Source organism: Aethalodelphis obliquidens, unplaced genomic scaffold, assembly GCF_003676395.1.
Source record: "Aethalodelphis obliquidens isolate GAN/ISIS:26980383/991018 unplaced genomic scaffold, ASM367639v1 scaffold2, whole genome shotgun sequence".
In the NCBI taxonomy this organism is placed as follows: domain Eukaryota; kingdom Metazoa; phylum Chordata; class Mammalia; order Artiodactyla; family Delphinidae; genus Aethalodelphis; species Aethalodelphis obliquidens.
This window is the reverse complement of record NW_020837946.1, coordinates 66,096,224-66,121,288: the sequence shown is the minus strand read 5'-3', so window position 1 is coordinate 66,121,288 and position 25,065 is coordinate 66,096,224. Positions and strand designations below refer to the sequence as shown.

The 25,065-nt window shown below is 35.8% G+C and overlaps 1 protein-coding gene across 1 annotated transcript in view; it reads left to right on the top strand.

Moving 5' to 3' along the window:
• The window catches only part of SCN2A (sodium voltage-gated channel alpha subunit 2), a 92,319-nt gene that overhangs the window by 5,902 nt on the left and 61,352 nt on the right, over window positions 1-25,065 (top strand). The window contains exons 4-12 of the mRNA XM_027129389.1: window positions 7,757-7,846; window positions 8,578-8,706; window positions 9,095-9,186; window positions 10,257-10,529; window positions 13,484-13,547; window positions 15,107-15,248; window positions 15,390-15,596; window positions 17,389-17,676; window positions 22,621-22,968. Coding sequence (XP_026985190.1) covers window positions 7,757-7,846; window positions 8,578-8,706; window positions 9,095-9,186; window positions 10,257-10,529; window positions 13,484-13,547; window positions 15,107-15,248; window positions 15,390-15,596; window positions 17,389-17,676; window positions 22,621-22,968 — 1,633 coding nt within the window. The remainder of the gene's footprint in view (window positions 1-7,756; window positions 7,847-8,577; window positions 8,707-9,094; window positions 9,187-10,256; window positions 10,530-13,483; window positions 13,548-15,106; window positions 15,249-15,389; window positions 15,597-17,388; window positions 17,677-22,620; window positions 22,969-25,065) is intronic.

Sequence of the window (25,065 nt, the reverse complement as noted above, 5' to 3'; positions counted from 1 at the left end):
TCAAATTAGCTTTGTTTCTTGATTTTGGCAGAAAAATCTTAGCTTACTATATTTTTGTCAGGGTATATTTGGAAAACTGAAAATGCTGTTGATGTGCCCATTACCTTGTTTCAATAGTTAAATAAAATATGGTTATATTTTCTAGATAGTAAACAAGTAAAAAATAATCCATATTCCTAAAATTCCCTATCAGAATTTTCAATGTGTTTCATGTCAGTTTTTATTATTTTACTTTAATAAGCACACTTTCCTTTACTTTGCATTTGTTACTCATTCATTTGTTCATTTGCAAATATTTACTAAGTACCTACTGTGTGGCAGATGTTCTTCTAGACACTGGGATGCAACATAGAGCCACACCTAGTCCCTGCTTGCATGTGGTTACATTCATGTGTATGTGTGTGTTTGAGAGGAGAGAGATAATAAAAATAAATCAGCTAGTGATAAGTGCTATTAAGAAAACTAAAGCAGTGTAAAAAGAGAAGAGTGGCAAGGTCCTGTTTTAAATCATATGATCAGGGAAGTCCTCTCTGAAAAAAATAGCATTTGAATAGAGAGCCAAAGGAAGTGAGGGAGTGAGACATGGAAATCTGAGGGGAAAAGGGAATAGCAAATATGAAGGCAAAGGATAAAAGTCGAAGTGTACCTGGTGTGCTCTAGAATCAGCCACGAGCCCAGAGTGCCTGGAGGAGAGTGGGAAAGGCAGAGAGTAGGAGAGGATGAGGTCAGTGACAGTGAAGGTCGGAGCTGAAGCTGTAGGCTGTGGTGAAGACACCAAATTTATGCTGCATGAGATGGGGAGAGATGACTGGAGGGTTTTCAGCAGAAGAGTGTCATCACCTGACTCAAATTTGAGAAAGATCACTCTGGCTGCTGCGTGGAGAACAGGCTGCCTGGGGGGAAAGAATGGAAGCAAGAAGATAGATTGGGGGCTTACTGCCATTATGAAGGCAGGGGACGCCGGTGGCTTGGCCTTTGGTGGAAACAATGAGGGTAGCAGATGTCATCAAATTCAGATGTGTTTTTCAGAAGAGCTGAACGGGATATGCTGAGCAGTTGGACATGGGGTGTGAGGGAATGAGCAGAGCTAAGGAAGACTCCAAGTGTTTAGTCTGGTCAAGAAAGAAAAATGTAGTTACTTGAGCTTGGGACAACATTAGGTGGAGGGATATGCTGGTTAAAATCAAAAGTGTGGATTTGAACATATTTTTTTTTTGAGGGGTCTATTAAACATTCAGTGGAGGAGTTGAGAAGTTAAATGGAAATACAAGTCTGGAGTTCAGAAAAGGGTTGGGCTGGAGGTATAACTGAGAGATGTCAGTGTATGGATGGTATTTAAAGTGATGGCAAACACCTGAAACACTCCAAATCACACAATAATGCAGAACTACCTGTCATTCATAAAGGGTAGGAAAATAAACAGCTTTTGGTTTCAGAAAACCTGGATTCAAACCCCACCTCTGAGATTTACTTACTGGCTCCATGACCTTGGGTCAAGTTACTCCAACTGTTCTGAATCTCAGTTTCTCCATCTATAAAATTGCAATCGTTATTTATACATCAGTAATAATAACTACATAAGTACCTGACACCATGACTAGCACATGGTAGGAACGTGATAACTGGTAGCTAGGACAGCTATTGTTGGTAGTAGTAGCTACAATTCTAGGAGCAGCTGCTGCAAAATTAGCAAAGGAGCACGCTCATATTGTTTAAGGAATTCCACAAAGAATTCTGTACAAATCTCTACTGTCTTGAGGCTTGATTTTGCAAACAAAATGTTTATACAGCACCAGAGTTAGGAGCTGTTAATCGACCAAAACATAATGTGGTCAGTTCCAGCCTTCTCATTTTGCAGATGAGTTCATTGAAGCCCACACATGTTTAGTCTTTTTCTAAGACTACATTATATATAAGTGGCAGAGCTAAAACTTCAGGTTAGGTCTTTTGCAATTTCCATCTAACAGAAGAAAACTGATTTCTGAACCCTCGGGTATAAATAATGTACTGGGGGCATTGCCAGTATCTCTGTCTCTGTGTATTTCAAAGGTTATTTTCAGTGGCTCCAACTTACTATTTCATTAAATAGGAAGCGAGCTTTTTAGCTCATCCCAAAATTATATGGTATCTATGTAGAAATTAAAAAATCACGGTTTTCATCTATGTAGAAATCAAAACCCCAAAATTATATAGGTCTAAGGGAAAGGAGGGTAAACAGCTTATGATTTCTATTTTTCCTGCTTTAATGCTCAAAAGTTATCACATAGTTAGGAATTTGTTAACAACAAAATTAAACAACTCAAGAGTTAACATTATGTGTGTGTCACATATATATGTGACATTTAGTCAATATTTCTGCTGTCTCACAAATACGCATCAATATGTAGAAAGGCCTGTCTTACTTTGCTTTGAATTCTCCATTTTTATGTTAGAAAACCTCTTACATAAAACTATCTTCTACCTCTAGTTCGTATATATTTTAAGTTGAAAATTTCTCTGCAACTTCTCTGGATATTATGTATTATTACAAAGCCCCTGGACAGAACAAACGATGTCTTCTCCTTAAGAATAACAAAGAAAAAAAAGAATAACAAAGAAACGCCCTACATTTTTATGTTAAATAAACAAATGATTAATAGTAATAAAAATGACTGTATCCTCTAAGAAAAGTATTAGTACTCTTATCTGCATTTACACAAGAAAAATGAACCTTAAAGAATTAACTTGCTGAAGCCCATGTGTTTGGTAAAGGATGCATCTGATCCACAGTTCATCACTTTAAAACTCATGCTGCTTCATCCTACCTACATGGATATAGGGGTAGACATCTAGTTTCCATGTCAAAAGTTACATAAACCATTTTCAGTATAAACTTGAAGTCTTTCCTCATCTTACACACATAGGAAATATTTTAGACTTGCCAACTGACGGGTTAGTATCAATCAAAAGGTTAACACATTTTTATTAATACCTGGTATAGAGAAATTAATAGATTTTAAAATCCTTTTTTTCCTGATATTATATGAGGTTAACTACCTCTATTTTATTTTATATACAAAGTCTCTTAAGGAAATACTATTCTAGGATTCATTGTTCTTTCGAAAAATGTACTTTAGTTGATGTCATGGAATATATATTTAGAAAATAAATATATGCATTTTGTTACTAGTTCTAACCCCTTGAAATCTACCTTGACATGGAGTTTCTATACTTTTTCAATGTATGGTATCACCAATACCATGTCTACATTTTTTTCCATATTTGTATATTTGTTATCATTATCTGAAATCCTACTATTTCAATCACTCACAAACTCGGAGAATCTTAAAGATATGTGACTGATAAAATACATTTATAGTGATTTTAAAAAGTAATGGGTTTTGAAACTCTCTATTTAGAGATTATCTATTAAACTAATAGCATAAAAACCTGACTCTAGTTATCTCTTATTTGGTTTAAAAGCAAAATAGTTTTATTTGCTTTCCTTTTTGAGCATCTGTCAGGATCTTTAACTTAAGCATATTTTTATTATTAAAATGATAGTCATACAATGTGAAAAACATGAGTTTGAGTGTAATGATTTATTAATTTTGACTTACTGGGTAATATTCACTCTTTCTATTATTTATTAATATTTGAATATATTTTTTACGTTATTATATGTACTTAATTTTTACCATTATAAGGAGTAAATATTTTTAAGGGTCATAAAACCATGGCTTAGTCTGTTATGTGACATAAATCTCATGAGGCTATCAATTTCCACTTTATATTTATCCAGTGTTCTCTCTTTCAAAAAAAGTGTAGAAACTTGTGAACTTGATATATGTGAAAACAAATTTCATGCTGTATTTCTGATCCATATTAATAAATATATCATTAAAAAGGGAAAATTTACTTCACTTAGTAATAAACAATCTTCCGAACTGACATCATTCAATAGTCAACGGACACTGCAAAATGGCAAGGGTATGGTGGTGAACAATAGAGACATGGCCCTCATGAAGTTGACTGCCTAGCAGAAAAAAAATCAGTGTTAAAATTAGTCATTGGAGGAATGGTATCAGGTGCTACAAGTATGTATTACTGATAGACCTAATCAGGAAATGTGCTATTGTGCACAGCATTTTACTGAAAATAACTTTTAATCTGAGTGCTGGAGAAAAAGTTGGAATTGGCTAGGTGACGTAGAGAGCATGTCCAGGGAAAAGAGGTGATATTTGCTAAGATCCTGACTTGAAAAAGAGCTTATTTAATTCCATGACCTAAAACAATTGCAATAATATTGGACTGGGGAGAGTGGAATGAAGAGTAAAGAAGCTGAAATTGGAGAAGTAGAGAGGAGTTAGATCTCCTAGACCCTTCACTCTTTGTAAGATATTTGATCGCCATCCTAAGGTAGTGGAAAGCTATTGAAATTACATTTACAAAGGTCATTTGGTACAGTATGCAGAAAGGATTGAAAGGAGTCAAACATGGATTCAGAAAGACCAGTTTAGATGAAATTGCAGTAATCTAGGTTAGATTTGATCGACACCTGGGCTATGTAGTGATATGAGGATTGGGGGAAAAGTTCACTGAATCCAGGCGTAGCAGGTAGAATTGACAATATTTGGTGTTAAGTTGAATGTGGAGGTTTAAGGAAGAGAAAAATGCAAGATCACTCCTAGGTTCCTGGCTGGATCGTGAGCCATTTTCTGTGATACAGAGATGTCAAAGGGGCAGTATTTTAGAGGAGCAGAGGAATAGGATGAAAAGATTTTTAGTTTAGTTTTAGAACTGAAAAAATTTGAAGTGTCAATGAAATGAGTAAACATAAATGCAGATGTAATATGTACAATTGGGTACCATGGACAGTTGAGTTCAGAAGAGAGGGCTAGTCTGGAGAGAAATACTTGAGATCAGTGGGCATGTAAATGTACTTGGAGCTATGTATGTTGATGAGCTTTACTAGGATAAATATAGCAGGAGAGGGAAAAATGACTTGGATATCCGATGTCCTTTTCAAAAAGGGAAATATAACATTTCAAAGGTTACAAAAAAATTGTCCATGAGACATGAAAAATCAAGGGATTGGGACTTCATGAAAGCAAAAATAAGAGAACATAATGAAAGGGGGAAGAATCATGCTTGTCAAATGCTGCTGAGAGAGCAAGTCAAATAAGAGCTCAAAATTATCCTTTTGTTTTCAGGGACAAAACATGAAGATGTTTGTCTTATTTAGAAAGAAAACTGGTAGGCTAAGGAAGTGATAGATAAATGAGGGAAAGTAAAGATAAACATCTCTTCCAAGAAGTTTGGCTGTGAAATGGAAAAGAGAAGTAGTTAGTAGTAAGTAGTTAGAGGATTGTGGGTTATAGGAAAGTATTTTCTTTTTTTCCTCCAAGATGAGAGAGACTTAAGCAAGTTTGTGCTGATAGGAAGAGGTAGATAGAGTGGGAAGTGTTAAAGGTAAGAGAAGGAAGAGATAAGAGATTTCTGAAGTGTTCTGGAAAGGTAGAAGGTGTCCAGAGTATGAGTAGAGGGATTGAAAACTCCCCCCATTGAAACAAGAAGGAGGAAAGGATCTTATTACAGAGAGGTTTGTAAATTTGGGGGTGGGAAGTAAAGATATGGCATTCTGATCCTATCTCTTCTCTCAGTGAAGTAGGAAATAAGGTCATGAGTTTGAAACGGGGAGGGAAGGAAGAAGATTGGAGATCAGAGAAGAGTGGAGAATATTTGGAATTGTCTTTGCAGAGTAGGAGGTGCAGTGAAGTGGAGAAATATTTAGACTGTGTTGAGTGTGGGTGAGGCTGGGAACCATGTATTTTGAATGGCGCCAACCGACCAAGGGGAGTCATTTTCTCCAGTGGAGCCTAGCAGCCTAACAGACACAGAGGATCCTCTAGTTTTATATACTAATAGCAAGTCATCTTTAATTTTGTCTTACTCTTTGTTTCTTTGTAGCAATAAAGGAAAAATGTTTCTTCTTTGAAATGGTGTTTTTCTGTGTTCTCTAGGTTGTAGTGCCCTCATGTGGCTGATCCACACCATTCACTTATGACTGTTTTCATGTGGATGCATTTTAACAAGCTGAGGATCAAGCATGTGCCTTGCATCACTGCCAGTCAAAATGAAAACTCAATGATTGCTTTGACTAAAGTCAGTTGCGGGTGCAAAGAAGCTTCCTTTATAGATTAACACATAATACATAACATATAGATAACACAACACTATTCTATTTTACTACACTTAAAATCGTGCTGATATTTTACTATGTGTAAGTAATGTGAAGATTTATAATAAAAATAAAGAGTGAGGGCTTCCCTGGTGGCGCAGTGGTTGAGAGTCCGCCTGCCGATGCAGGGGACACAGGTTCGTGCTCCGGTCCGGGAAGATCCCACATGCCGCGGAGCGGCTGTGCCCGTGAGCCGTGGCCGCTGAGCCTGCGCGTCCGGAGCCTGTTGCTCCGCAACGGGAGAGGCCACAACAGTGAGAGGCCCGCGTACCACAAAAAAAATAAATAAATAAAAATAAAAATAAAGAGTGAGAAGTGATATTAATAGCATTTATTCACTGGAATTTTTATACAGTTTCTAAATCTATATTGATAAAGCTCTTGTTTTGCATAAGTACAGCTGAATCCTTCTTGTGCTTTTTATTAACTATGAAAGAAAGTTATTTCAAGTATTACTACTGAAAGTTTTCTTAAAGAGCTTTTGTTGCTGTTTTTCAGTATAAAGGAGAGTGAACTGCATTGGCTATGTCTACACAGGCAAAGTGGGGTAGAGTGAAACAAACCACATGTTTCTTATAAGTAGTGTTCTCTATGATTTAGGAAATTAAGAAAGTAATTTATTGAGTATCTACCATGTACAAGGCACATTAAGTTGTAGGAGGTTTAATATATTTTAACTAATTTGATCCTGACAGCAATCCTGTGGAATGGTTATTCTTTCTCCCTTTTATAGCAAAGTGAACCAAGGCTTAGGGAACTTATAAGTAATTTGGCCACAGTTACAAACCCAAGAAATGTCAGTACTAACACCAGCCATCTTCTCTTACTATTCAGAATTTAACGAGCAATCACTGTATATTATATATTCCACTTAGAAAGAATTTTATTGAAGATATTCCACTCAGATGACCCTTAGGATGGAGTTGTAATGCATTCAGTTACAGACGGCCCTCCCCATCCATGGGTTTCATATCCATGGGTTCTACATTCGCAGATTCAACCAACAGTAGGTGGTGTACAGTGTTCAGGATCCATGGTTCCTTGAATCTGAGGATGCAGAAACCATGGATACAGAGGGCCCACTATGGGACTTGAGCATCCGTGGATTCTGGTATCCGCTGCAGGTCCTGGAACCAATCCCCCACGCATACTGTGGGACGACTGTAATTATTGGTATTCTCTTGTTGAATTTTTGTCAGAGTTTTCATACATGCTGAGCTTGCACTTCAGTCGTTGAGTCTGTCATTAAAGAAAGAAAAAAACTTAAATTGATAAATTACTTACCAATGAGCTAATTTCTTTTCATTTAATCTTGTTCATTACTAAAATCACATAAGTAGCCTCCAAATAATTGATGGCTTGGCCTGACATGACTTGGTTATGGAGTTGTTAAAATTACAGAAATGGAAAAAGCAAACTCAATAATAAAATAATAAGGGCATAAAAGTTCTAAACTTCATGGTGGTGAAAGACATAATGGTGTATGAAAGTGAAATTTTCCACTGAATTTTGTCTTCCTTGACGGTATTCTTCTACTTTATTCAATGTGCTCATTATGTGCACTATTCTTACCAACTGTGTATTTATGACCATGAGTAATCCTCCAGACTGGACAAAGAATGTGGAGTAAGTAGAAGATTTTAAAAAAATCTTGCAATATTGTTGTCCCTTCATGTGCATTTAACATCTTGAGACCTCATCAGTTTCTTTAGCAAATCATACTAGCTACTACAAACCAGTTAGACAGTGATTCAAGTTCATTTCAACCACTGGTTTTCTGTAGGACAAAGCTTGCACTGGCTCATTAAGTTGCTCCAATTACTGCACTGATTTGACTGCCAATATTTGTAGCTCTTTATCTTCCTTATGAGTCTCACACTCTTTCAAAGGTAATCAGTGATTACTAATATCTGATGATAAAAATTATACCTAGTTTGTATGTTCTTTTCCTCATGGCTATCACCTTTCTATGTTTTATTAGTATATATTTCATTGCTGTTAATGATGCACATTTTATTAGACAAAAAAATCTTCATTTATTTTTGTTAATAACTATTTCCTTAAATTTGACCAAAACTAGTGTATTTCGGGTAATATTTTCATATAGAACCATATTATTTGGGCTTTCAGATGAATTAGTGTAGCAAGTACAATACTCATTTATAGTCAATGAGAATGTCTTTCAGAAGGTAATGTTTCTTTCTTCCTTAAGTACTACCTAAGGTCTACATTATAGGGAGACCAATATAGAACTATATGGAAGCCTCTAATTTGTATTTGTTGTTTTTCTCCTTTAAGATATGTACATGTAAATTACCTACTAGATCTTTAATGTGGGCTTGGCTATTTTCTCTCAGGTACACCTTTACAGGAATTTACACTTTTGAATCACTTATAAAAATACTTGCAAGGGGCTTTTGTTTAGAAGATTTCACATTTCTACGGGATCCGTGGAATTGGTTGGATTTCACAGTCATTACTTTTGCGTAAGTATCTTAATACATTTCCTATCCGGGAAGAGTAAATCATTAGTGGGAGCCTATACTGTATTTCTCCTTGGTGGTTTCCCTTAACAGATCAAGCATTTTTCTTGGTTATTATGTGAATTTAGGATATTTTTCTTCCAATCAGATTGTGCACTTTGGAGAAATTAGGGACTATCATAGTAAATTACATGGCTTTGATTTCAATTAGTGCTGTAAAGCAATAAAATAAATTTCCCAAGTAACAGAGATTATGATTGATGACAATGCCATTTTTCTCTTAATTGGGAAATCTGATGGCAACACTCATTGAAGCTGAAAGATCTTGATGAAAGACCAACTTAGACTTAGATTTCCCTAAATTCTGAATAACTCTGATTTAATTCTACAGGTATGTAACAGAATTTGTAAACCTAGGCAATGTTTCAGCTCTTCGAACTTTCAGAGTCTTGAGAGCTTTGAAAACTATTTCTGTAATTCCAGGTAAGAAGAAACTGGTATAAGGTGGTAGGCCCCTTATATCTCCAACTGTTTCTTGTGTTCTGTTATTGTGTTTGTGTGTGAACTCCCTATTACAGATATGTGACAGAGTTTGTGGACCTGGGCAATGTCTCAGCGTTGAGAACATTCAGAGTTCTCCGAGCACTGAAAACAATTTCAGTCATTCCAGGTGAGAGCTAGGTTAAACACCGAGGCTGACTTTAGCAGCATTGGTGCTACAATCACAGCTTTTGTGCGTAAGCCTTGTTGCTTCTCACCTATTGCAAATAAATTTGTAAAAAAGCAAGAATCAGTACATCATATTTTGGGTGGATTTGATTCTTTGCTATTACTAGTTGCTTTCTTTAAAATGATCTGTTCTAAATCAGCCTTTGAGTTTAACAAGTTTTTGCATGAGGCATTTGCAGTAACAGGCTACATGGTTTGTGTCCTGTAACATCAAGCTTTCTGCATAGAAGCTAAACTGTAAGGCATTCAAACTGCTGCAGATTTGACCAGTTAGGTCTAAAACTGGTAATTTTCTTAACTTCAGATAAATGAAAGAGCAAGGGATAGCATGAGTGCTGCATGGGGCTCAGTTTTCAGATGTCTTCCTTTTTTAACCCATACTCAAGCTTGCAGAATTCACAAATATATAACCTCATAACTCAGTGACTTCAAGATTTCTTACTACTTTATTCATATAGATTTTTATAAAATCAATAAGAGGTTAGGGAGTAAGACATCTGCAAATAAAGGCAAAAAATTTATACAAGGTTGATGTTTAAGCATGAATAACAAAACCATTTCTTTTGCTCTAAGGAGTATTTGGAAATACACTTTTGGTTTATTTCCATTCACGGTTTTCTAATGAACGTACAAATTCTGCTTTCATTCATTTTCACCGGCTAGCAGGCTTTTCATGAAAATGTTATTCGATCACAAACATTAAACTAATATTGTTGGCATTCTGCATGACATCTTTATTTTCCAGGACAAGCTCATGATGTTTTTGTCTGTGAAGTAGCTGTCGAATAGTATATTTAAATTCCTCCCTTTGATTTTATGTGTAGGCCTGAAGACCATCGTGGGCGCCCTAATCCAGTCAGTGAAGAAGCTCTCAGATGTAATGATCCTGACTGTGTTCTGTCTGAGCGTGTTTGCACTAATAGGATTACAGCTGTTTATGGGCAACCTGCGAAACAAATGTTTGCAATGGCCCCCAGATAATTCTTCCTTTGAAATAAACATCACTTCCTTCTTTAATAACTCATTGGATGGGAATGGTACCACTTTCAATAGGACAGTGAGCATGTTTAACTGGGATGAATATATTGAAGATAAAAGTAAGATATACTCTTTTGACCATTAAGCTGTTTAGTCCTTTAAATATTAAAATATATATATAGTGAAAATTGTCTCAATTTTGATGTGAACCAAATTACTTAGACCAATTTAAGATAATATATATGATACAGAAATCAAATGGTATCTTACTCCTTTTTCCTTATCTTTCAATCAACGCGATAAAAGTTACCATTTGAAGATGTGTTCTTTTCCTAAACCAGTCTTGACAGCAATACAGTATAATGCTTTATAAACAAAAATATTCATTTGTTGGGGATTGATCAGGAGTTTTCAGTCATCTTAATAAATAAATCAGTAGTTTGAACTATTCAATGTATTTTGCTGAAATGGATTATTAAGAAGACTGAGGAAAAAATAATCTGGCTCTATTTGGTTTGACTCAATGTATGTATTGAGTGCATATGATGTATCTGGAAATGGAGAAACTAAGATGAAATCTGAATTTCTGTACTCATCAGAAAGTTAAGCAACCTCAGTCCAGCAAGTTACTTATTGATGAGAAAGTGTAAACTCAAAGCCTACCTTTATAATATTCTTATTCCAGTTTATCTCTTTGGTATTAATCATTGTGTTAGAGTTGTTTATCAATACAGTTTGATTTTATTTTATAGATGGACATCAGAATATACTTATGATTTAGTATAACTTCTTATCATTGAAGCCTGCCCCTCTGTCATTGGAATGTCCAAGTCCCTCCCTCTCTTTTTTTTTTTTTTAAATTAATTTATTTTATTTATTTATTTTTGGCTGCGTTGGGTCTTCGCCGCTGTGCGGGGCTTTCTCTAATTGTGGAGCACGGGCCCCAGGTATGTGGGCTTCAGTAGTTGTGGCACATAGGCTCAGTAGTTGTGGCTCACGGACTCCAGAGCACAGGCTCAGCAATTGTGGCGTATGGACTTAGTTGCTCCGCGGCATGTGGGATCTTCCCAGACCAGGGCCCGATCCCATGTCTCCTGCATTGGCAGGCGGACTCCCAACCACTGTGTCACCAGGAAAGCCCCCCTCCTTCTCCTTGTGCAATTAGCTAGCCTACTTCCATTGATCTCTTGATTATCAATACTCCATTGGGATACTTAGTCTGAGGTATCCTTCATGGTTTTTAGAACCATGTGAAATTTTATCACTTCTCACATTATATTAATGTTTTATGAATTAGTATTCTCATGAAGATTTTTACTGAAGAGATTAAGATTCTTTGGACAAGTGAATAAATAAAACAAATGATTTCATTATTTATGAAATTTCCCATTTATTAATGTTATAATAACAGCACAGTGACAATCTTTGCACATAAATCTTTTCTCTATTTCTGATTGTTTCCTTCAGATAGATTTCTATTAGTAGAATTTTGGGGGGTTAAAGGGTATGACGACATTAAGGCTAGGGAGACATAGTGTCATATTGCTCTCCAAAGAGGTCAGACCACTATATACCTCCTATAGCAGTGGCCATCTTACTGAATTCTCATTAATATTGATTATTACCATATTTTAACATCTTCTGATAGAAGGAAAAGTGTATCCTCTTTTTAATTATTAATGTAGTAGAATCTAAAATTGTTTATTAGTATCATTAGCAAGTTATATATTTAATGTAATGTGAATTATCTGTTGACATTTTTACCTGTTATTCTATCAGGTGATAGTATATTTTGGGAAATTCATAAGATCTCTATAATTTATCAAGTATGTTAACATTTTGACTTTTTTTGGCGAATATATTCTCCAGCTTGTTTTTTCTTCTTATTGTTTGTTTTTGATCCCTAAGTGATTCTAATTTTTAGGCAATCAAGTCATCAAATTTGTTTTCTTTTTTTCTATAGTTAATATTATAAAATGCTTCTGGATTCAGAAATAATAAAAATTTTCACCTAGATATTCTGCATGTAAAACAGCCACCTATATATTCTGCATTTAAACAGCCACCTGTATAGTCTAGATTGAAAAGAAAACCTACATATTTTTATATTATATTAATGGACTTGTCTTTAAATCTTTAATCCCTAAATATCTAGAATGATTTTTTGATATATGTTATGAGGTAAGGATCTAAAATTTTTTGTGAAACTATGACCCAGATTGACCTACATAATATATTAGGGTATTCCTTGAATATAGGCTTTTAAGTATTCCTGAAAACTATAGTAAAATTTTTTTGTGGGGGTTATGTGTGTGTGTGTTTTTTTAATATATATGTGTCTGTATGTTTTTGTATGTGAATATGTAAATATGTATGTTTATATATGTGTATGTTTCCTGAGATCATCTTTGCAACTTATTATATTTATATATAAGGTATTCCTTAAGAATAAAAAAAAGTATACTTAGAAAATACATATCTCCAAAGAAGCAAATTTATCTTGAAAGACAGTATTCAAGCCAAAACTCAAAGCAAAACACTTACTTACAGTATCATGGAAAGAGCAAACAGCTCAGTCCACTTTTCACAAGAAATTAAGTTAAAATTGGTAGGGAAAACAAAGGTCTGAATCTAGTTTGGGTCCAGGCAAAGCATAGTTGTAAAATAAAATGTTATTTCATGGCAGCATTTAGAAGCAACAGGGCTTTCCTATCTCTCACTTTTTGTGCCAAACAGCCTTAATTTGACAGCTATTTTTTGAATTATCCCAAGCAATTTGAGTTTATATTTGCAATAAATTCTGATAGAGAATGCTATAATAGTTATTCCTTACCAAAAAATTTCTTTCTAAATCAATTTTCTAAACATTTGTTTAATCAAAAATGTTTTTTGATATTTGTTTAATATTCAATTATTATTAAAATATTTTCATTTAGCCCTATATGCATTTATCATTTTATCAATTTCATCATGGTTTAAGAAAAGGTAAGCTTTGTTACCTAGGCACAATGGCTGAAGTGTTTTGAGGTTTTTTTTTTTAATGATTCTTTCTATTCTTTGCTCTTTTAAATAGGTCACTTCTATTTTTTGGAAGGGCAAAATGATGCTCTGCTTTGTGGCAACAGCTCAGATGCAGGGTAAGTGATGTTTTGTGTTGAGTCTCAGTCCACACTGTTGCATCGGCCTTAATAACCTGCTACCTTCCACCCATCCAGCCCCCGCTTGCTCCTCATTCAAAGCCCTGCGTAAATTCCACTTCACGCTGACTCTCATAATAGCTGGGATAAGTGTGGATTCTCACCTCCTTCACACACTCACTCATACGCAGCAATTATTTTTCCATACTAGGTCACAGCTAATCTTGCAAATTAGTTCAATGGAAAATATAGGGAAAAGCAGTACATATACATAAGAAGCTTAAGTTAATAGAATTCATAAGCATGTTCTTTTATAAGTGTGATATTCTATATAAGCTAATGTGGTCTCCATGGCATAAAATGTAAGATATCTGAAGATAATGTCAATATCTGAGGTGTGGTGAGTACATGTTTAGCATATTTCAGCAAAGCGGTTAACAGCATAGACTGGAGAGTTTACATGAATTCAAACCCAGACTTCACCATATAATGTCACCTCTCCTTGCCTTGATTTCCCCATGTGATAAATAGGAAGAATTATAGGGTGGCTGTGAGAATTAAATGGATTAATGAATGTTTAGCTATTACAGCATTCAATAAGTACTTTTAATTATTATGATTGGCATCATGTGAATGCTTATTATTAAGAAGTATTGTACCTGGAGCTAAAGCAAGGAGGAAAATTCAGAGAAATAGTTACCTTTCTCTAGTTGACAAGATTTTAGAATCATAGACAGAAATCTAATGTTCTTTCTGTGGAAGATGATATTGTGGACATTAGTAGCTAATACCTGTAGCAAAATTCCCAATGGTATCAGCATCAGGCTTTTTATTTGGCTCATGTGATAAAGATTGTGCTGCCTTTATCTCCAGATCTTATAAGTAAAACAGACTGATTTTAACTCTTTCTCTGTACTATATTAAATGTTTTACATATGATATCGTATTCAATGATTGTAAGTTTGGGAGGCAGGTTCTGTTATTAGCCCTTTCTTACATATGAGGGTTCTCCAAGACTAGCAAGTGTGGGAAACTTGCCCAAAGTCTCACAGCCCAGAAGTGTCAGGCACAATATTGAGGCCAGGTCAGCTTGATCATTAAGGTCATACTATGAAATCTTCACTCTGCAGACTCATTCATTCCTCTCAATGTGCCCCCACCATCTTTTCTTTAGCCCTCTTGCCTACCTCCACATTCAGCACACTTCTGCCTCTAGATATCTTCAGTGAAAATCAAATTTTTCCCTGTAGACTTATTTTTCTGTTCATGTTCACAAATCCCAGAAGATAGTAATCATAATATGATTGCTTTTATATGGAGACATGATAAATATAATAATGACAATCATGAATCACAGAGGAATCCACCAATAGATTTAGCGGATTCTGTTGTTATGTAAATCAGTCCACTTAAGTGCTGGGTTGAGCACTGGCTAAAGTGAGAGAAATCTGCTTTCCCTGGTGTCTCATAAAATGGATATTGGCGTCTATAAAAACAGGAAAGCCAGCCATCCAACTTATAGTTACTGACTTCCTCTCTTTCCTTTAACCTAATAACAGCCAGTGTCCAGAAGGATACATCTGTGTGAAGGCTGGTAGAAACCCCAACTATGGCTACACAAGCTTCGACACCTTTAGCTGGGCTTTCTTGTCCTTATTTCGTCTTATGACTCAAGACTTCTGGGAAAACCTTTATCAACTGGTGAGAACAGATAAAATGATTCTTCTGGGAAGCATGAAATACTGAGATCAAGAGAATTGCTATAATATACTTTATTACTTAGAGTGTGAGCTCATAACATCCTGTATAAAATTTAACAAAATATCTCTTCCATTTTTGCAGACATTACGTGCTGCTGGGAAAACATACATGATATTTTTTGTGCTAGTCATTTTCTTGGGCTCATTCTACCTTATAAATTTAATCCTGGCTGTGGTGGCCATGGCCTATGAGGAACAGAATCAGGCAACGCTGGAAGAGGCTGAACAGAAGGAAGCTGAATTTCAGCAGATGCTTGAACAATTAAAAAAGCAACAAGAAGAAGCTCAGGTATAGTAGAAAACTTCGAGCCTTTTTGTGTTTGTTTATCTCAGCTCTCTGACCACACTGTCGAGATCAGAGTCATTTAACACAAAATCAGCAGTGGTAATTGATGTTCGAAACAAGTCATATGTATTTGGTAAGTGTTAGGAGCCTGTTTGGTTATTAGGAGATTATTATTTTGTTTTGATGATTATTTACAGTCAATAGTAATGGCATCCAAATATGATGAATTATAATGAACTTTGTTGACCTTTTTTTCTCCCTTGTGACCTTTTATTCACTCAAGCTCACAAAGTAGTTATACCTACATGCCTTCAGTCGAAGTATTAATCTTCTGAGGAAGCAGAATTCAGTTATAATTGCTTCTTCGTTAGTGTTGCTAGAGGTGGGAAAGGTCAGAAAACCAGGGTCAAACTGAGAAGATTATTTCATAGAGTCTGGAAGAAAGACAAAGACCTATTTAATATTTATTTTCTATTTCAAGTGTTTAAATGCAAGTTTGTGGATTGCATAAGGAAAACACTGGTACATAAACATACTAAATCATTACATTCTTTGCCTACCACTCTGTAAATCCTATAATTTGGACTGTTGAGGCTTCAAAATAAGGCAAGAATTTCTCTAGTTATGTTTGTTTGACTTAATGTCACTAATCCAATTGCCTATATTCGTCTTTTCTTGAATGTAGAGTACAGTTCCCTTTTAACACAGAATATCCTGAATATCAATATGTAATAAAGATCAGATAAATAAAATATACTGGGCTAGCAGCAACAATACTGAGCACTTTATTTTTCCAATAACTGAACTGTTGAAATTTACAATATCAATATGTAATAAAGATCAGATAAAATATACTGGGGTAGCAGCAACAACATTGAGCACTTTTTCTGTCCAGTAACTGTATTGTTGAAATTTACAAATTCATTCAGATGCCATGATCTGGGATTTTCTTATATACAATCTATAATCTGCTTTTGTTGTGCATTTCTTAGTGAAATAATCATTTTAAATCAAAGAGAAAAAAGGTTTATTGAAACGAAATACTTGACTGAATTAAATTTAATAATTTAGACTGGCACTAAAAGTCATTGTCAAGTGGAAGTGTGATGGATCAGGTTAAAATAGGAAACCTTTAGGACTTCCCTGGTGGCGCAGTGCTTGAGAATCCGCCTGCCAATGCAGGAGACATGGGTTCGAGCCCTGATCTGGGAAGATCCCACATGCCGCGGAGCAACTGGCCCCGTGTGCCACAACTACTGAGCCTGCGCTCTAGAGCCTGTGCTCCGCAACAAGAGAGGCCGCGATAGTGAGAGGCCCGCGCACTGCGATGAAGAGTGGCCCCCGCTCGCCGCAACTATAGAAGTCCCTCGCACAGAAACAAAGAGCCAACACAGCCATAGATAAATAAATTAATAAATAAATAAAATTTAAAAAAATCAAAAAATAGGAAACCTTTAGTTCTTAAATTCTTTCCTTCTTATGATATTGTTTAAATCACAGAAAAAATCATTATAATATTTGAGTATTGTATTCATCTTATTAGATAATTAGAAAGTGTAGTGTGAGGCTACAGGTTGAAGATCTTCATTAAAGTCACATGTATCATCTTCCACTTTTCTTTTCATTTTAATTCTTTAATCGGTCTAACGACAATGCATTGTTTTACAAATACATACATATTTTGAATCATTTTTCAAAATCACATATTCATGATACCAAAGATAAAGTAAGCAGTAACATAGATAGAGTTTTGCAAAGTGTATATACAACTACCATCTCCCTTGAACCCTTCTAGGCAGCAGCTGCAGCAGCATCTGCTGAATCAAGAGACTTCAGTGGTGCTGGTGGGATAGGGGTTTTCTCAGAAAGTTCTTCAGTAGCATCAAAGTTGAGCTCCAAGAGTGAAAAAGAGCTGAAAAACAGACGGAAGAAAAAGAAACAGAAAGAACAGTCTGGAGAAGAAGAGAAGGAAGATGGGGTCCACAAATCTGAATCTGAAGACAGCATAAGAAGAAAAGGTTTCCGTTTCTCCTTAGAAGGAAGCAGGCTGACATATGAAAAGAGGTTTTCCTCTCCACACCAGGTAAAAATATTAGATTATGTAAATTGCATTGTCATAACAAACACAATTCTTTTAAGATTTGCCAGAATTTGTTTAGATAAAACTGCCTTCTTCCTGGATGGCACAATGCTTTCAGAATGGTAATGATCATTGAGTGTTTTGGTTATCACCTCAAGGAATTTGTGAGTTTTACAACTTTTTGGAATTCAGGAACGCATTTTTAGAGCATAGATCCCACTGGGCTTGGGAAGGCTTGTGATTCTGAGACTTCTCAGGGCAATTTTCTACATGAGGAATAATCAGCAGATGGTTACTGTCCCTTCTTAGCTGTGGTGCCTGGACCCAGTGAATTGTAGGTTTTCTGAGTGACAGGTTCCTAAAAGTGAAGAGTGGATTCTTTCAGACCATCTGTGCAGTTGTTCCCCTGCATGTGCGAACTTCATATGAGGAGTGTATTCTTCGTGTCCTTGTTTCAAGGGAAACCGAAGCAAAATTTTTCTAAAAATGTAATCAAAAATTTTAGGTAGACATGCACTGAAGAAGATTTATGACACTAAGTAAACAGTTGTGCTTAATTGCTCTTGATTATCTTTGTCTCATATTTAATGAGACTTGCATGAAAAGAATATCTTGACTTACATAGTGTAGAAAATGATATCTAGATGCTTCTGGCTTATGTACCAACACAAGCTGCTGAAACTTTGAAATTTAGGATCCTTAATTGTCTTTGAAATTACCAAGAGAATTACCAGAAATACAGTTTTTCAGTAGTGAAAGCTTAATATCCATACAGTTAACAGTCACAGTTTGAACAACACCGATAACAGTGATAATAGCTAACACCTATGTGGTGCATTTCTACTTGAAGCCACTCACTGCAGCCCTAGGGTGGTACTATAATCTTCATCCCCAATCTGCAGCTGTGAAGACAGGGGAAGGCTGGTATTCTTCGCTGAGTGCCTGTTTTGTGCTTGGCATTCTTCTTACTCTACCATAATTAATGTTAACAGCCCTGCATAGTACTACTTTCACTATTTTTTAGGCTCAGTGAAGTTAAATAATTGCCCAATGTCATCTGGTTATTAAAGGTTGAAGCGGCATTCAGATTTGGCCTGACACTGATACCCTTGAACTTTCCACTGTATCAGGCTGACTAGAAAGAATATCTTTAAAAAAAAATCTTTTTTTTCCCTGGCAGTCCAGTGGTTAAGACTTCACCTTCCAATGCAGCCAGGTGCAGGTCCGATCCCTGGTCAAGGGACTAAGACACCACATGCCATGTGGCATGGCCAAAAAAATTTTTTAAAATAATAATAATAAAAGAAATTAAAATATTTTTAAAAATCTTAAGAAACTGTTGAGGAAATTTACAATTTGATTTCATTTAAAAGATACGTATATTTAGGATTATACATGCTCTTTGTACATTTTTTAGTATACACAGTCTCACATAGCCTTATGTTTAATACATATAAATTTTTATGTCAGCCTGATTCATTCCAAGTCCAGGTAACATTATAAGATAGGATAAATTAAAGGCTTAGTGAGGTTGAATTCAAATTTGAAGTAGAATTTGTTTTTAAATAAATATCAACATTTACTTACCCCTATTCATGTTGTTGTCACAATCATTATGATTACATTAGTGGAGATACTAATCTTAATAAATGTGAATTTTTAAAAATCAAATCCCCTTTTTAGAGCATTGTTTATTTTGAAGGAAGGGAAAAGGAGAAGGAGGGAAGGAGGAAAGAAGGAAAGTAACTTACCTGAGGAAAAACTACCTAAATCTGAACTGCAAACCAACAGATACCACAGAGTTATTCCAATTTGCTTCATTTCAAGTCCTATAGAACTAATTCTAGGCAAAATAGTAAAGTCTGAAAATGTTAGGCTCTATCCCATCTGTTTCTGTAAATTTTGTCCAAAGACGTAACATTTTCCCCATACTGTCTTCTTAAAACTTCTGCTTCCTAGTTGGGCATTATAGGTGATCACTCATACAACATGTAATATCTGGCTCAAATTGATATTTGTTTCTGAAGTGGTGTGTGTATAAAAATAGAACTAAAGATTTTTATCTGATAAAGAAGTAGACAAGTAACTAAGAAGATGGAGAGGGCAATGGAGAGGCACAGAGAGAGAGAGGGATAAAGGAAGAAGAAGAAAGGGAGGGATGCTGAAATCATATTAATCCCACTTTGCAAGACCCTGTAAGTACTACTGAAAATAGTGAACCAGGTTCTTAACCTGGGTACAGTGATGAAGGGTCCATAGCTTTTGTTAGATTTTTCAAGGGCCTAAGGCCCCAAAGTATTAAAAACTATTGTTTTGTAGTGACATGATAGGCAACTGTGTTGGTAACCATTTCTACTTTCATATTGAAAAAAATATAATGTATACTTTTATCATAGGATTATAATTTTCTCAGTAGAGTAGGTGGATTGTATGAAATATTTTTTAGACTTCAATATGACTTGTTAGTGTGGGAGAAGGGAAAGAAGAAAGTCAAGATTGCAATCTCTAATGACGTCTCAGGACAACTTGAATATTTTATTTTGAAGCCTTTATAAGATACTGTTGACTTTCTGAAGTTATTATTTCCCTCCATATTTGTGATAAACGAGGAGTTTTTAGAGATCCATTTGGTATGGCAAATTTTTTTCTTACTGTCCATCCTCTATTTGTGGCATAGCATTTGATTGCTATGGATTTATGTAATCAATGTAAACAGTGGAAGTTGATGCTAACGGATGGGAAACAATCATTTTTCATATAGCTGCCATATGTAAACTATGCTCTTGTGTGGCATAATTCACCTTTGAACTTTGAGAAACACTGTGTGCAATTTAATAACATTTCTCTCCAGCCCTTCTATTGGCTCTAATTGAGGGGAGTACTTGTAGTTAAAATAAAAACTCTTACTAAGAGTGGTACGTATACATAATTTCTACTTCATTTCTTATTGCCAAGCATTTCTTATCTGGCTTCTTTTTGAGGTAATGATAACCAGTAGGTCAGAAATTCTGTAACTGTTATGTCCTTATAGCTAATTTAAAGTCCCTTGTGAAGGGAGAGAAAGGAGACATGAAAGAAATTGGATAGTGTAGGAGAAGTTTAAAAAATACTCGTATTGGGGACTTCCCTGGTGGTCCAGTGGTTAAGACTCCACACTCCCAATGCACAGGGCCTGGGTTTGATCCCTGGTCAGGGATACTGTGTGCTGCAACTAAGACCCAGCACAGCCAAATAAATAAATAAATATTAAAAAATAGAAAAAAAAAATAATACTCATATGGAAACAATAAAAGAAAAGAATAATGAAGTTGATAACAGGATGATAAAACATGGGTATAGGAAAAGAAGAAATAAGTTCTGCTGTGGGAGCAGATCCGTATTCTTAGATGTGTTTCTGTAAATAATGAATAAGATCATATAACATAAGATAGTGTTTAAAGATCATAGACATTTTATAGATGTTTATAGATGTTATTGAGAAAATCATTCTTTAGCTGAAAATAAAATTAAATGTATACTTATTAGTCAGGGAATGTTAAAAATATATAGGTACAAAATAATAATTTTAGTTAGCTTTAAATCCTTTGGAGATAAAAAGATGAAACTAGTAATGGTTAAATGATAAAGTTGGTATTCTATTAATAATCATAGAAATCCAACTTAAGCCAGCTTAAGCAAAAAAGAGGATTAAATTATATAAATGATATCAATGAGTAGCTTCAGGCACAGCTAGATGCAAAGGCTCAAAACATGTTATCAGGGCCAAGTATTACTCCACATCTCCAGGTTCCTCCAATATGCTGATAAGATGCCCACCATGGCTCCAAACTTACATTCAATATTTTTTAGCAACCTCAATCGAAAATGCACCTCTTTCTCAACAATTGTACAAGAAATTGGTGGCTGTCAAGGGACCATGCAGGGTCTCCTTCCCATTTTCAAACCAGGCTCTATGGCCAGAGGCATGGAATACACTCATTGACTAGACCTGGGCCATGGTCTTGCCTGGGGGGCAGTTCTTGGAGATAATCGGGGTACTGTCAACAGAAAAAGAACAAATGGGTATTGGACAAACAGAAACAAGCGCTCACTAGAGTGAGGTTGTAAAAATAGACTAGTAATAAACAGGAAATGATTCGTTGTGCTCAATGGTACTATGTTTGAGAATCAAAGTAAACTGAATGATAACAGTGACATTGTAGTCATCTAGAAAATTGTCAAATGGTTTTGACCAGATACTTAGTGAAGACCAGGTTTGTAAATATGGTGCTCTTTAGATTTCTTGAGACAGAAGAGTGAAAATCAGGGAATGAATCGTACAGTTCTTTCAGCTAGATTTGTTTAAATTATTCATAAGGACTGTTATAAAATATGCAAAGGGAAGGAGAGAAGTTGCTCCTTGTACTATAATTAAACAGACCTACTAGCAAGATTGGTTTTATTTTCCTTGGTGGTGAGATCTGCATCTGGGTGTGGGCACTAGTGAACTCTTACTGGTGTAGTTTTGGCTTCAAAGGATCAAAACTTAGTTGTGTACTTAATTGCTTTCCACTGGATTGTTAAATAAGAATAGTTTCTAGAGAAGGGTCTAGCAAAGATTTCAGTTCTAGGTGCCAGAAATGAGACAAAACAGTCTTTGGGGGGGGTACTTATGACTATCTGAAGTCATGGGTAAAGTAGAAGAAAATGGTAGAAAATGAGAGCTCAGAAGATGAAAATCAAGGAAAGGAGGAAAAGGGAGAGCAAAACAAAAGACCTGTACCTTGTAGGAAGTGCCAGAACCCCACCAGCAGTTGCCACAGGAGCCTTTGCTTCCACCTGGCCAATGCCTTACCTTTGGTGAGTCAACAGCTATGAAATGAAGAGTCCAGGCTCATATTGTTCAGGACACCAGCACTTAATTCTGTTCATCTGTTTTTTGTTTGTTTCCTTTCTTGTTATTGATAGTCTTTATTGAGCATCCGTGGCTCCCTTTTCTCTCCAAGACGCAACAGTAGGGCGAGCCTTTTCAGCTTCAGAGGTCGAGCCAAGGATATTGGCTCTGAGAATGACTTTGCCGATGATGAGCACAGCACCTTCGAAGACAATGACAGCAGAAGAGACTCTCTGTTTGTGCCGCACAGACACGGGGAGCGGCGCCCCAGCAACGTCAGCCAGGCCAGCCGCGCCTCCAGGGTGCTCCCCGTTCTGCCCGTGAACGGGAAGATGCACAGTGCTGTGGATTGCAACGGTGTGGTCTCCCTCGTCGGGGGCCCTTCTGCTCTCACATCTCCCGCTGGACAGCTCCTGCCAGAGGTGAGGCCAGTGAAACCTGCAGCTGTTGGCGAGGGAGCTGTGGCTGGTTGCAGGCAGGAATGGGTTTCGATATCCACACGTGTGAATTTTACGGAGTCTAACGTTCAAAGGCCGAAATAAGTTATGAACTTATTTTGTCAAATTGTTCAATTCAGACTTTTCTCAAATGAATTAAAAACGTAGGTTGGGTCTCATAGACTATAATTAGAAGTATTCCTTCATCATTATTACTACAGAATGAAACTTGCCAAAAAGTATAGCAACAATTTATCATGCATTATGATTAGTTAATATAAGCAAAGTAAATGCAAGAAGTGATATAAATACTTATCTTAAGGATCTTGTTGTCTCTGTTCCTTTAAAAGAAGAACTTGATACTTCCACTTGAAGTAGATAGTATTACTAAATACATCTAAATCCTGCAATGCAACATTCTTCCTCTTGGAAGGTCAGAGTGCTGTAACATTTTTAGCACCCAGATGACCATTGTACATCTGTGTGGTAAAGAAGCCACTCGAAGTACCTGGTAAAGTCATGTGTTGTAATTGTTAGGGCAGATTTCAATTTTTATATTACCGTCATGAATTTTTTAATTAACATAGTGGCCCTAAATTATGCATATGAAAAAGGGTTTCAACTAAATACCAGACACTTACAGGGATATGTTATTGACATTTCCTTTGTAAAACATAGGTGCTTTTTAAGTTTGGTATTAAATAAGATTTCATTTGCCAATATAAAAATATTCTAGCAATGTCATTAGTTATACTTTATAGCTTACAGAGTCATATTAAAATCTTCTCAGTATGATTTTTTTTTTTTTTACACAATTCTACTCATTATAGTTGGACGAGCTCTTTAAGCTACATTAAAATCATATGGAGTCAGCTTTCAGTCACCTAATAGAGGAGATTCTTACCTTGGATTATAGACGTAGCCACTGATCTTCACTTTTTTCACATAGCCTCTCCCCACCACTTTCTCCCAGAGAAATGTCCAGGTATCCTGGAGTCAGATCAAATCATGAAAAAAGTAGAACTCTGTTGTGAAAGAAACTGGACGAATGCAAAGGGAATGTCAACTTCTCTTAAAAAATAATCATGGCTAACTATGTACTAGATACTGTCCAGAACACTTTACGTGCATTAATTCATTTAGTCCTCACAACAGCCCTTTATTGTAGTTACTAATATTATCCTCATTTTATAAGGAGGAAACTGAGGCCTGTGCATGGTGGAGCTAGGGTTTGACCCCAGGTATGCTGACTACTGAACCTACATTCTATGCGTATTGCAATATTACCTCCCATTAATTTTCTTAAATGGAAAAGAAGACATGGCCAAGGAAACAAAAACTTTCATTTTAACCCAGTGTATCTCAAAATATATTTCATCCTCAGACTACTTACATCAGAATTCCGTGGGATACTTTTCAAAGTGGAAATTCCTCATTTCCCCCTCCCTCCACCCCTGGCAACCACCATTCTACTCTCTGCTTCTCTGAGTTTGATGACCACAGAGTCCAAAATTTCATTTATGCAAGATAAATAAATTCTGGATATGTTACTATATAGTATAGGACCTAGAGCTAACAATACTGAATTGTAAATTTAAAATTTCCTAAGAAGGTAGATCTCATGTTAAGTGTTCTTACCCCAAATAGCAACAACAACAATAATACGAGGAGTGGAAGGAAACTTTAGAAGGTGATGGAAATGTTTATGACCTGACGGTGGTGATGGTTCATGGGTGTATACTTATCCCCAAACTCATCAAGTTGCGTACCTGAAATATATACAGCTTTTTACATGTTGATAATACCTCAATAAAGTGGTTTAAAGAAAGAAATGGAGATTTCTGGGCCCACACTTACTCAGACCAAAAGGCCGAGGAGAGCAAGATCAGAAATTTCTTCTTCCTTGAAAAGTATCTCACATGGTTCTTACACATAATAAAGTATGAGTATCACTGATCTTGATAAAGGTTAATTGAACAAACAAAAATAAATCCACAACTTCTTTGCATAAATACAAAGAGAATGTAAGTCTGTCAGAAGATATTTAGCATTTATCAATAATTACCAATCAGAGAGGGTGGG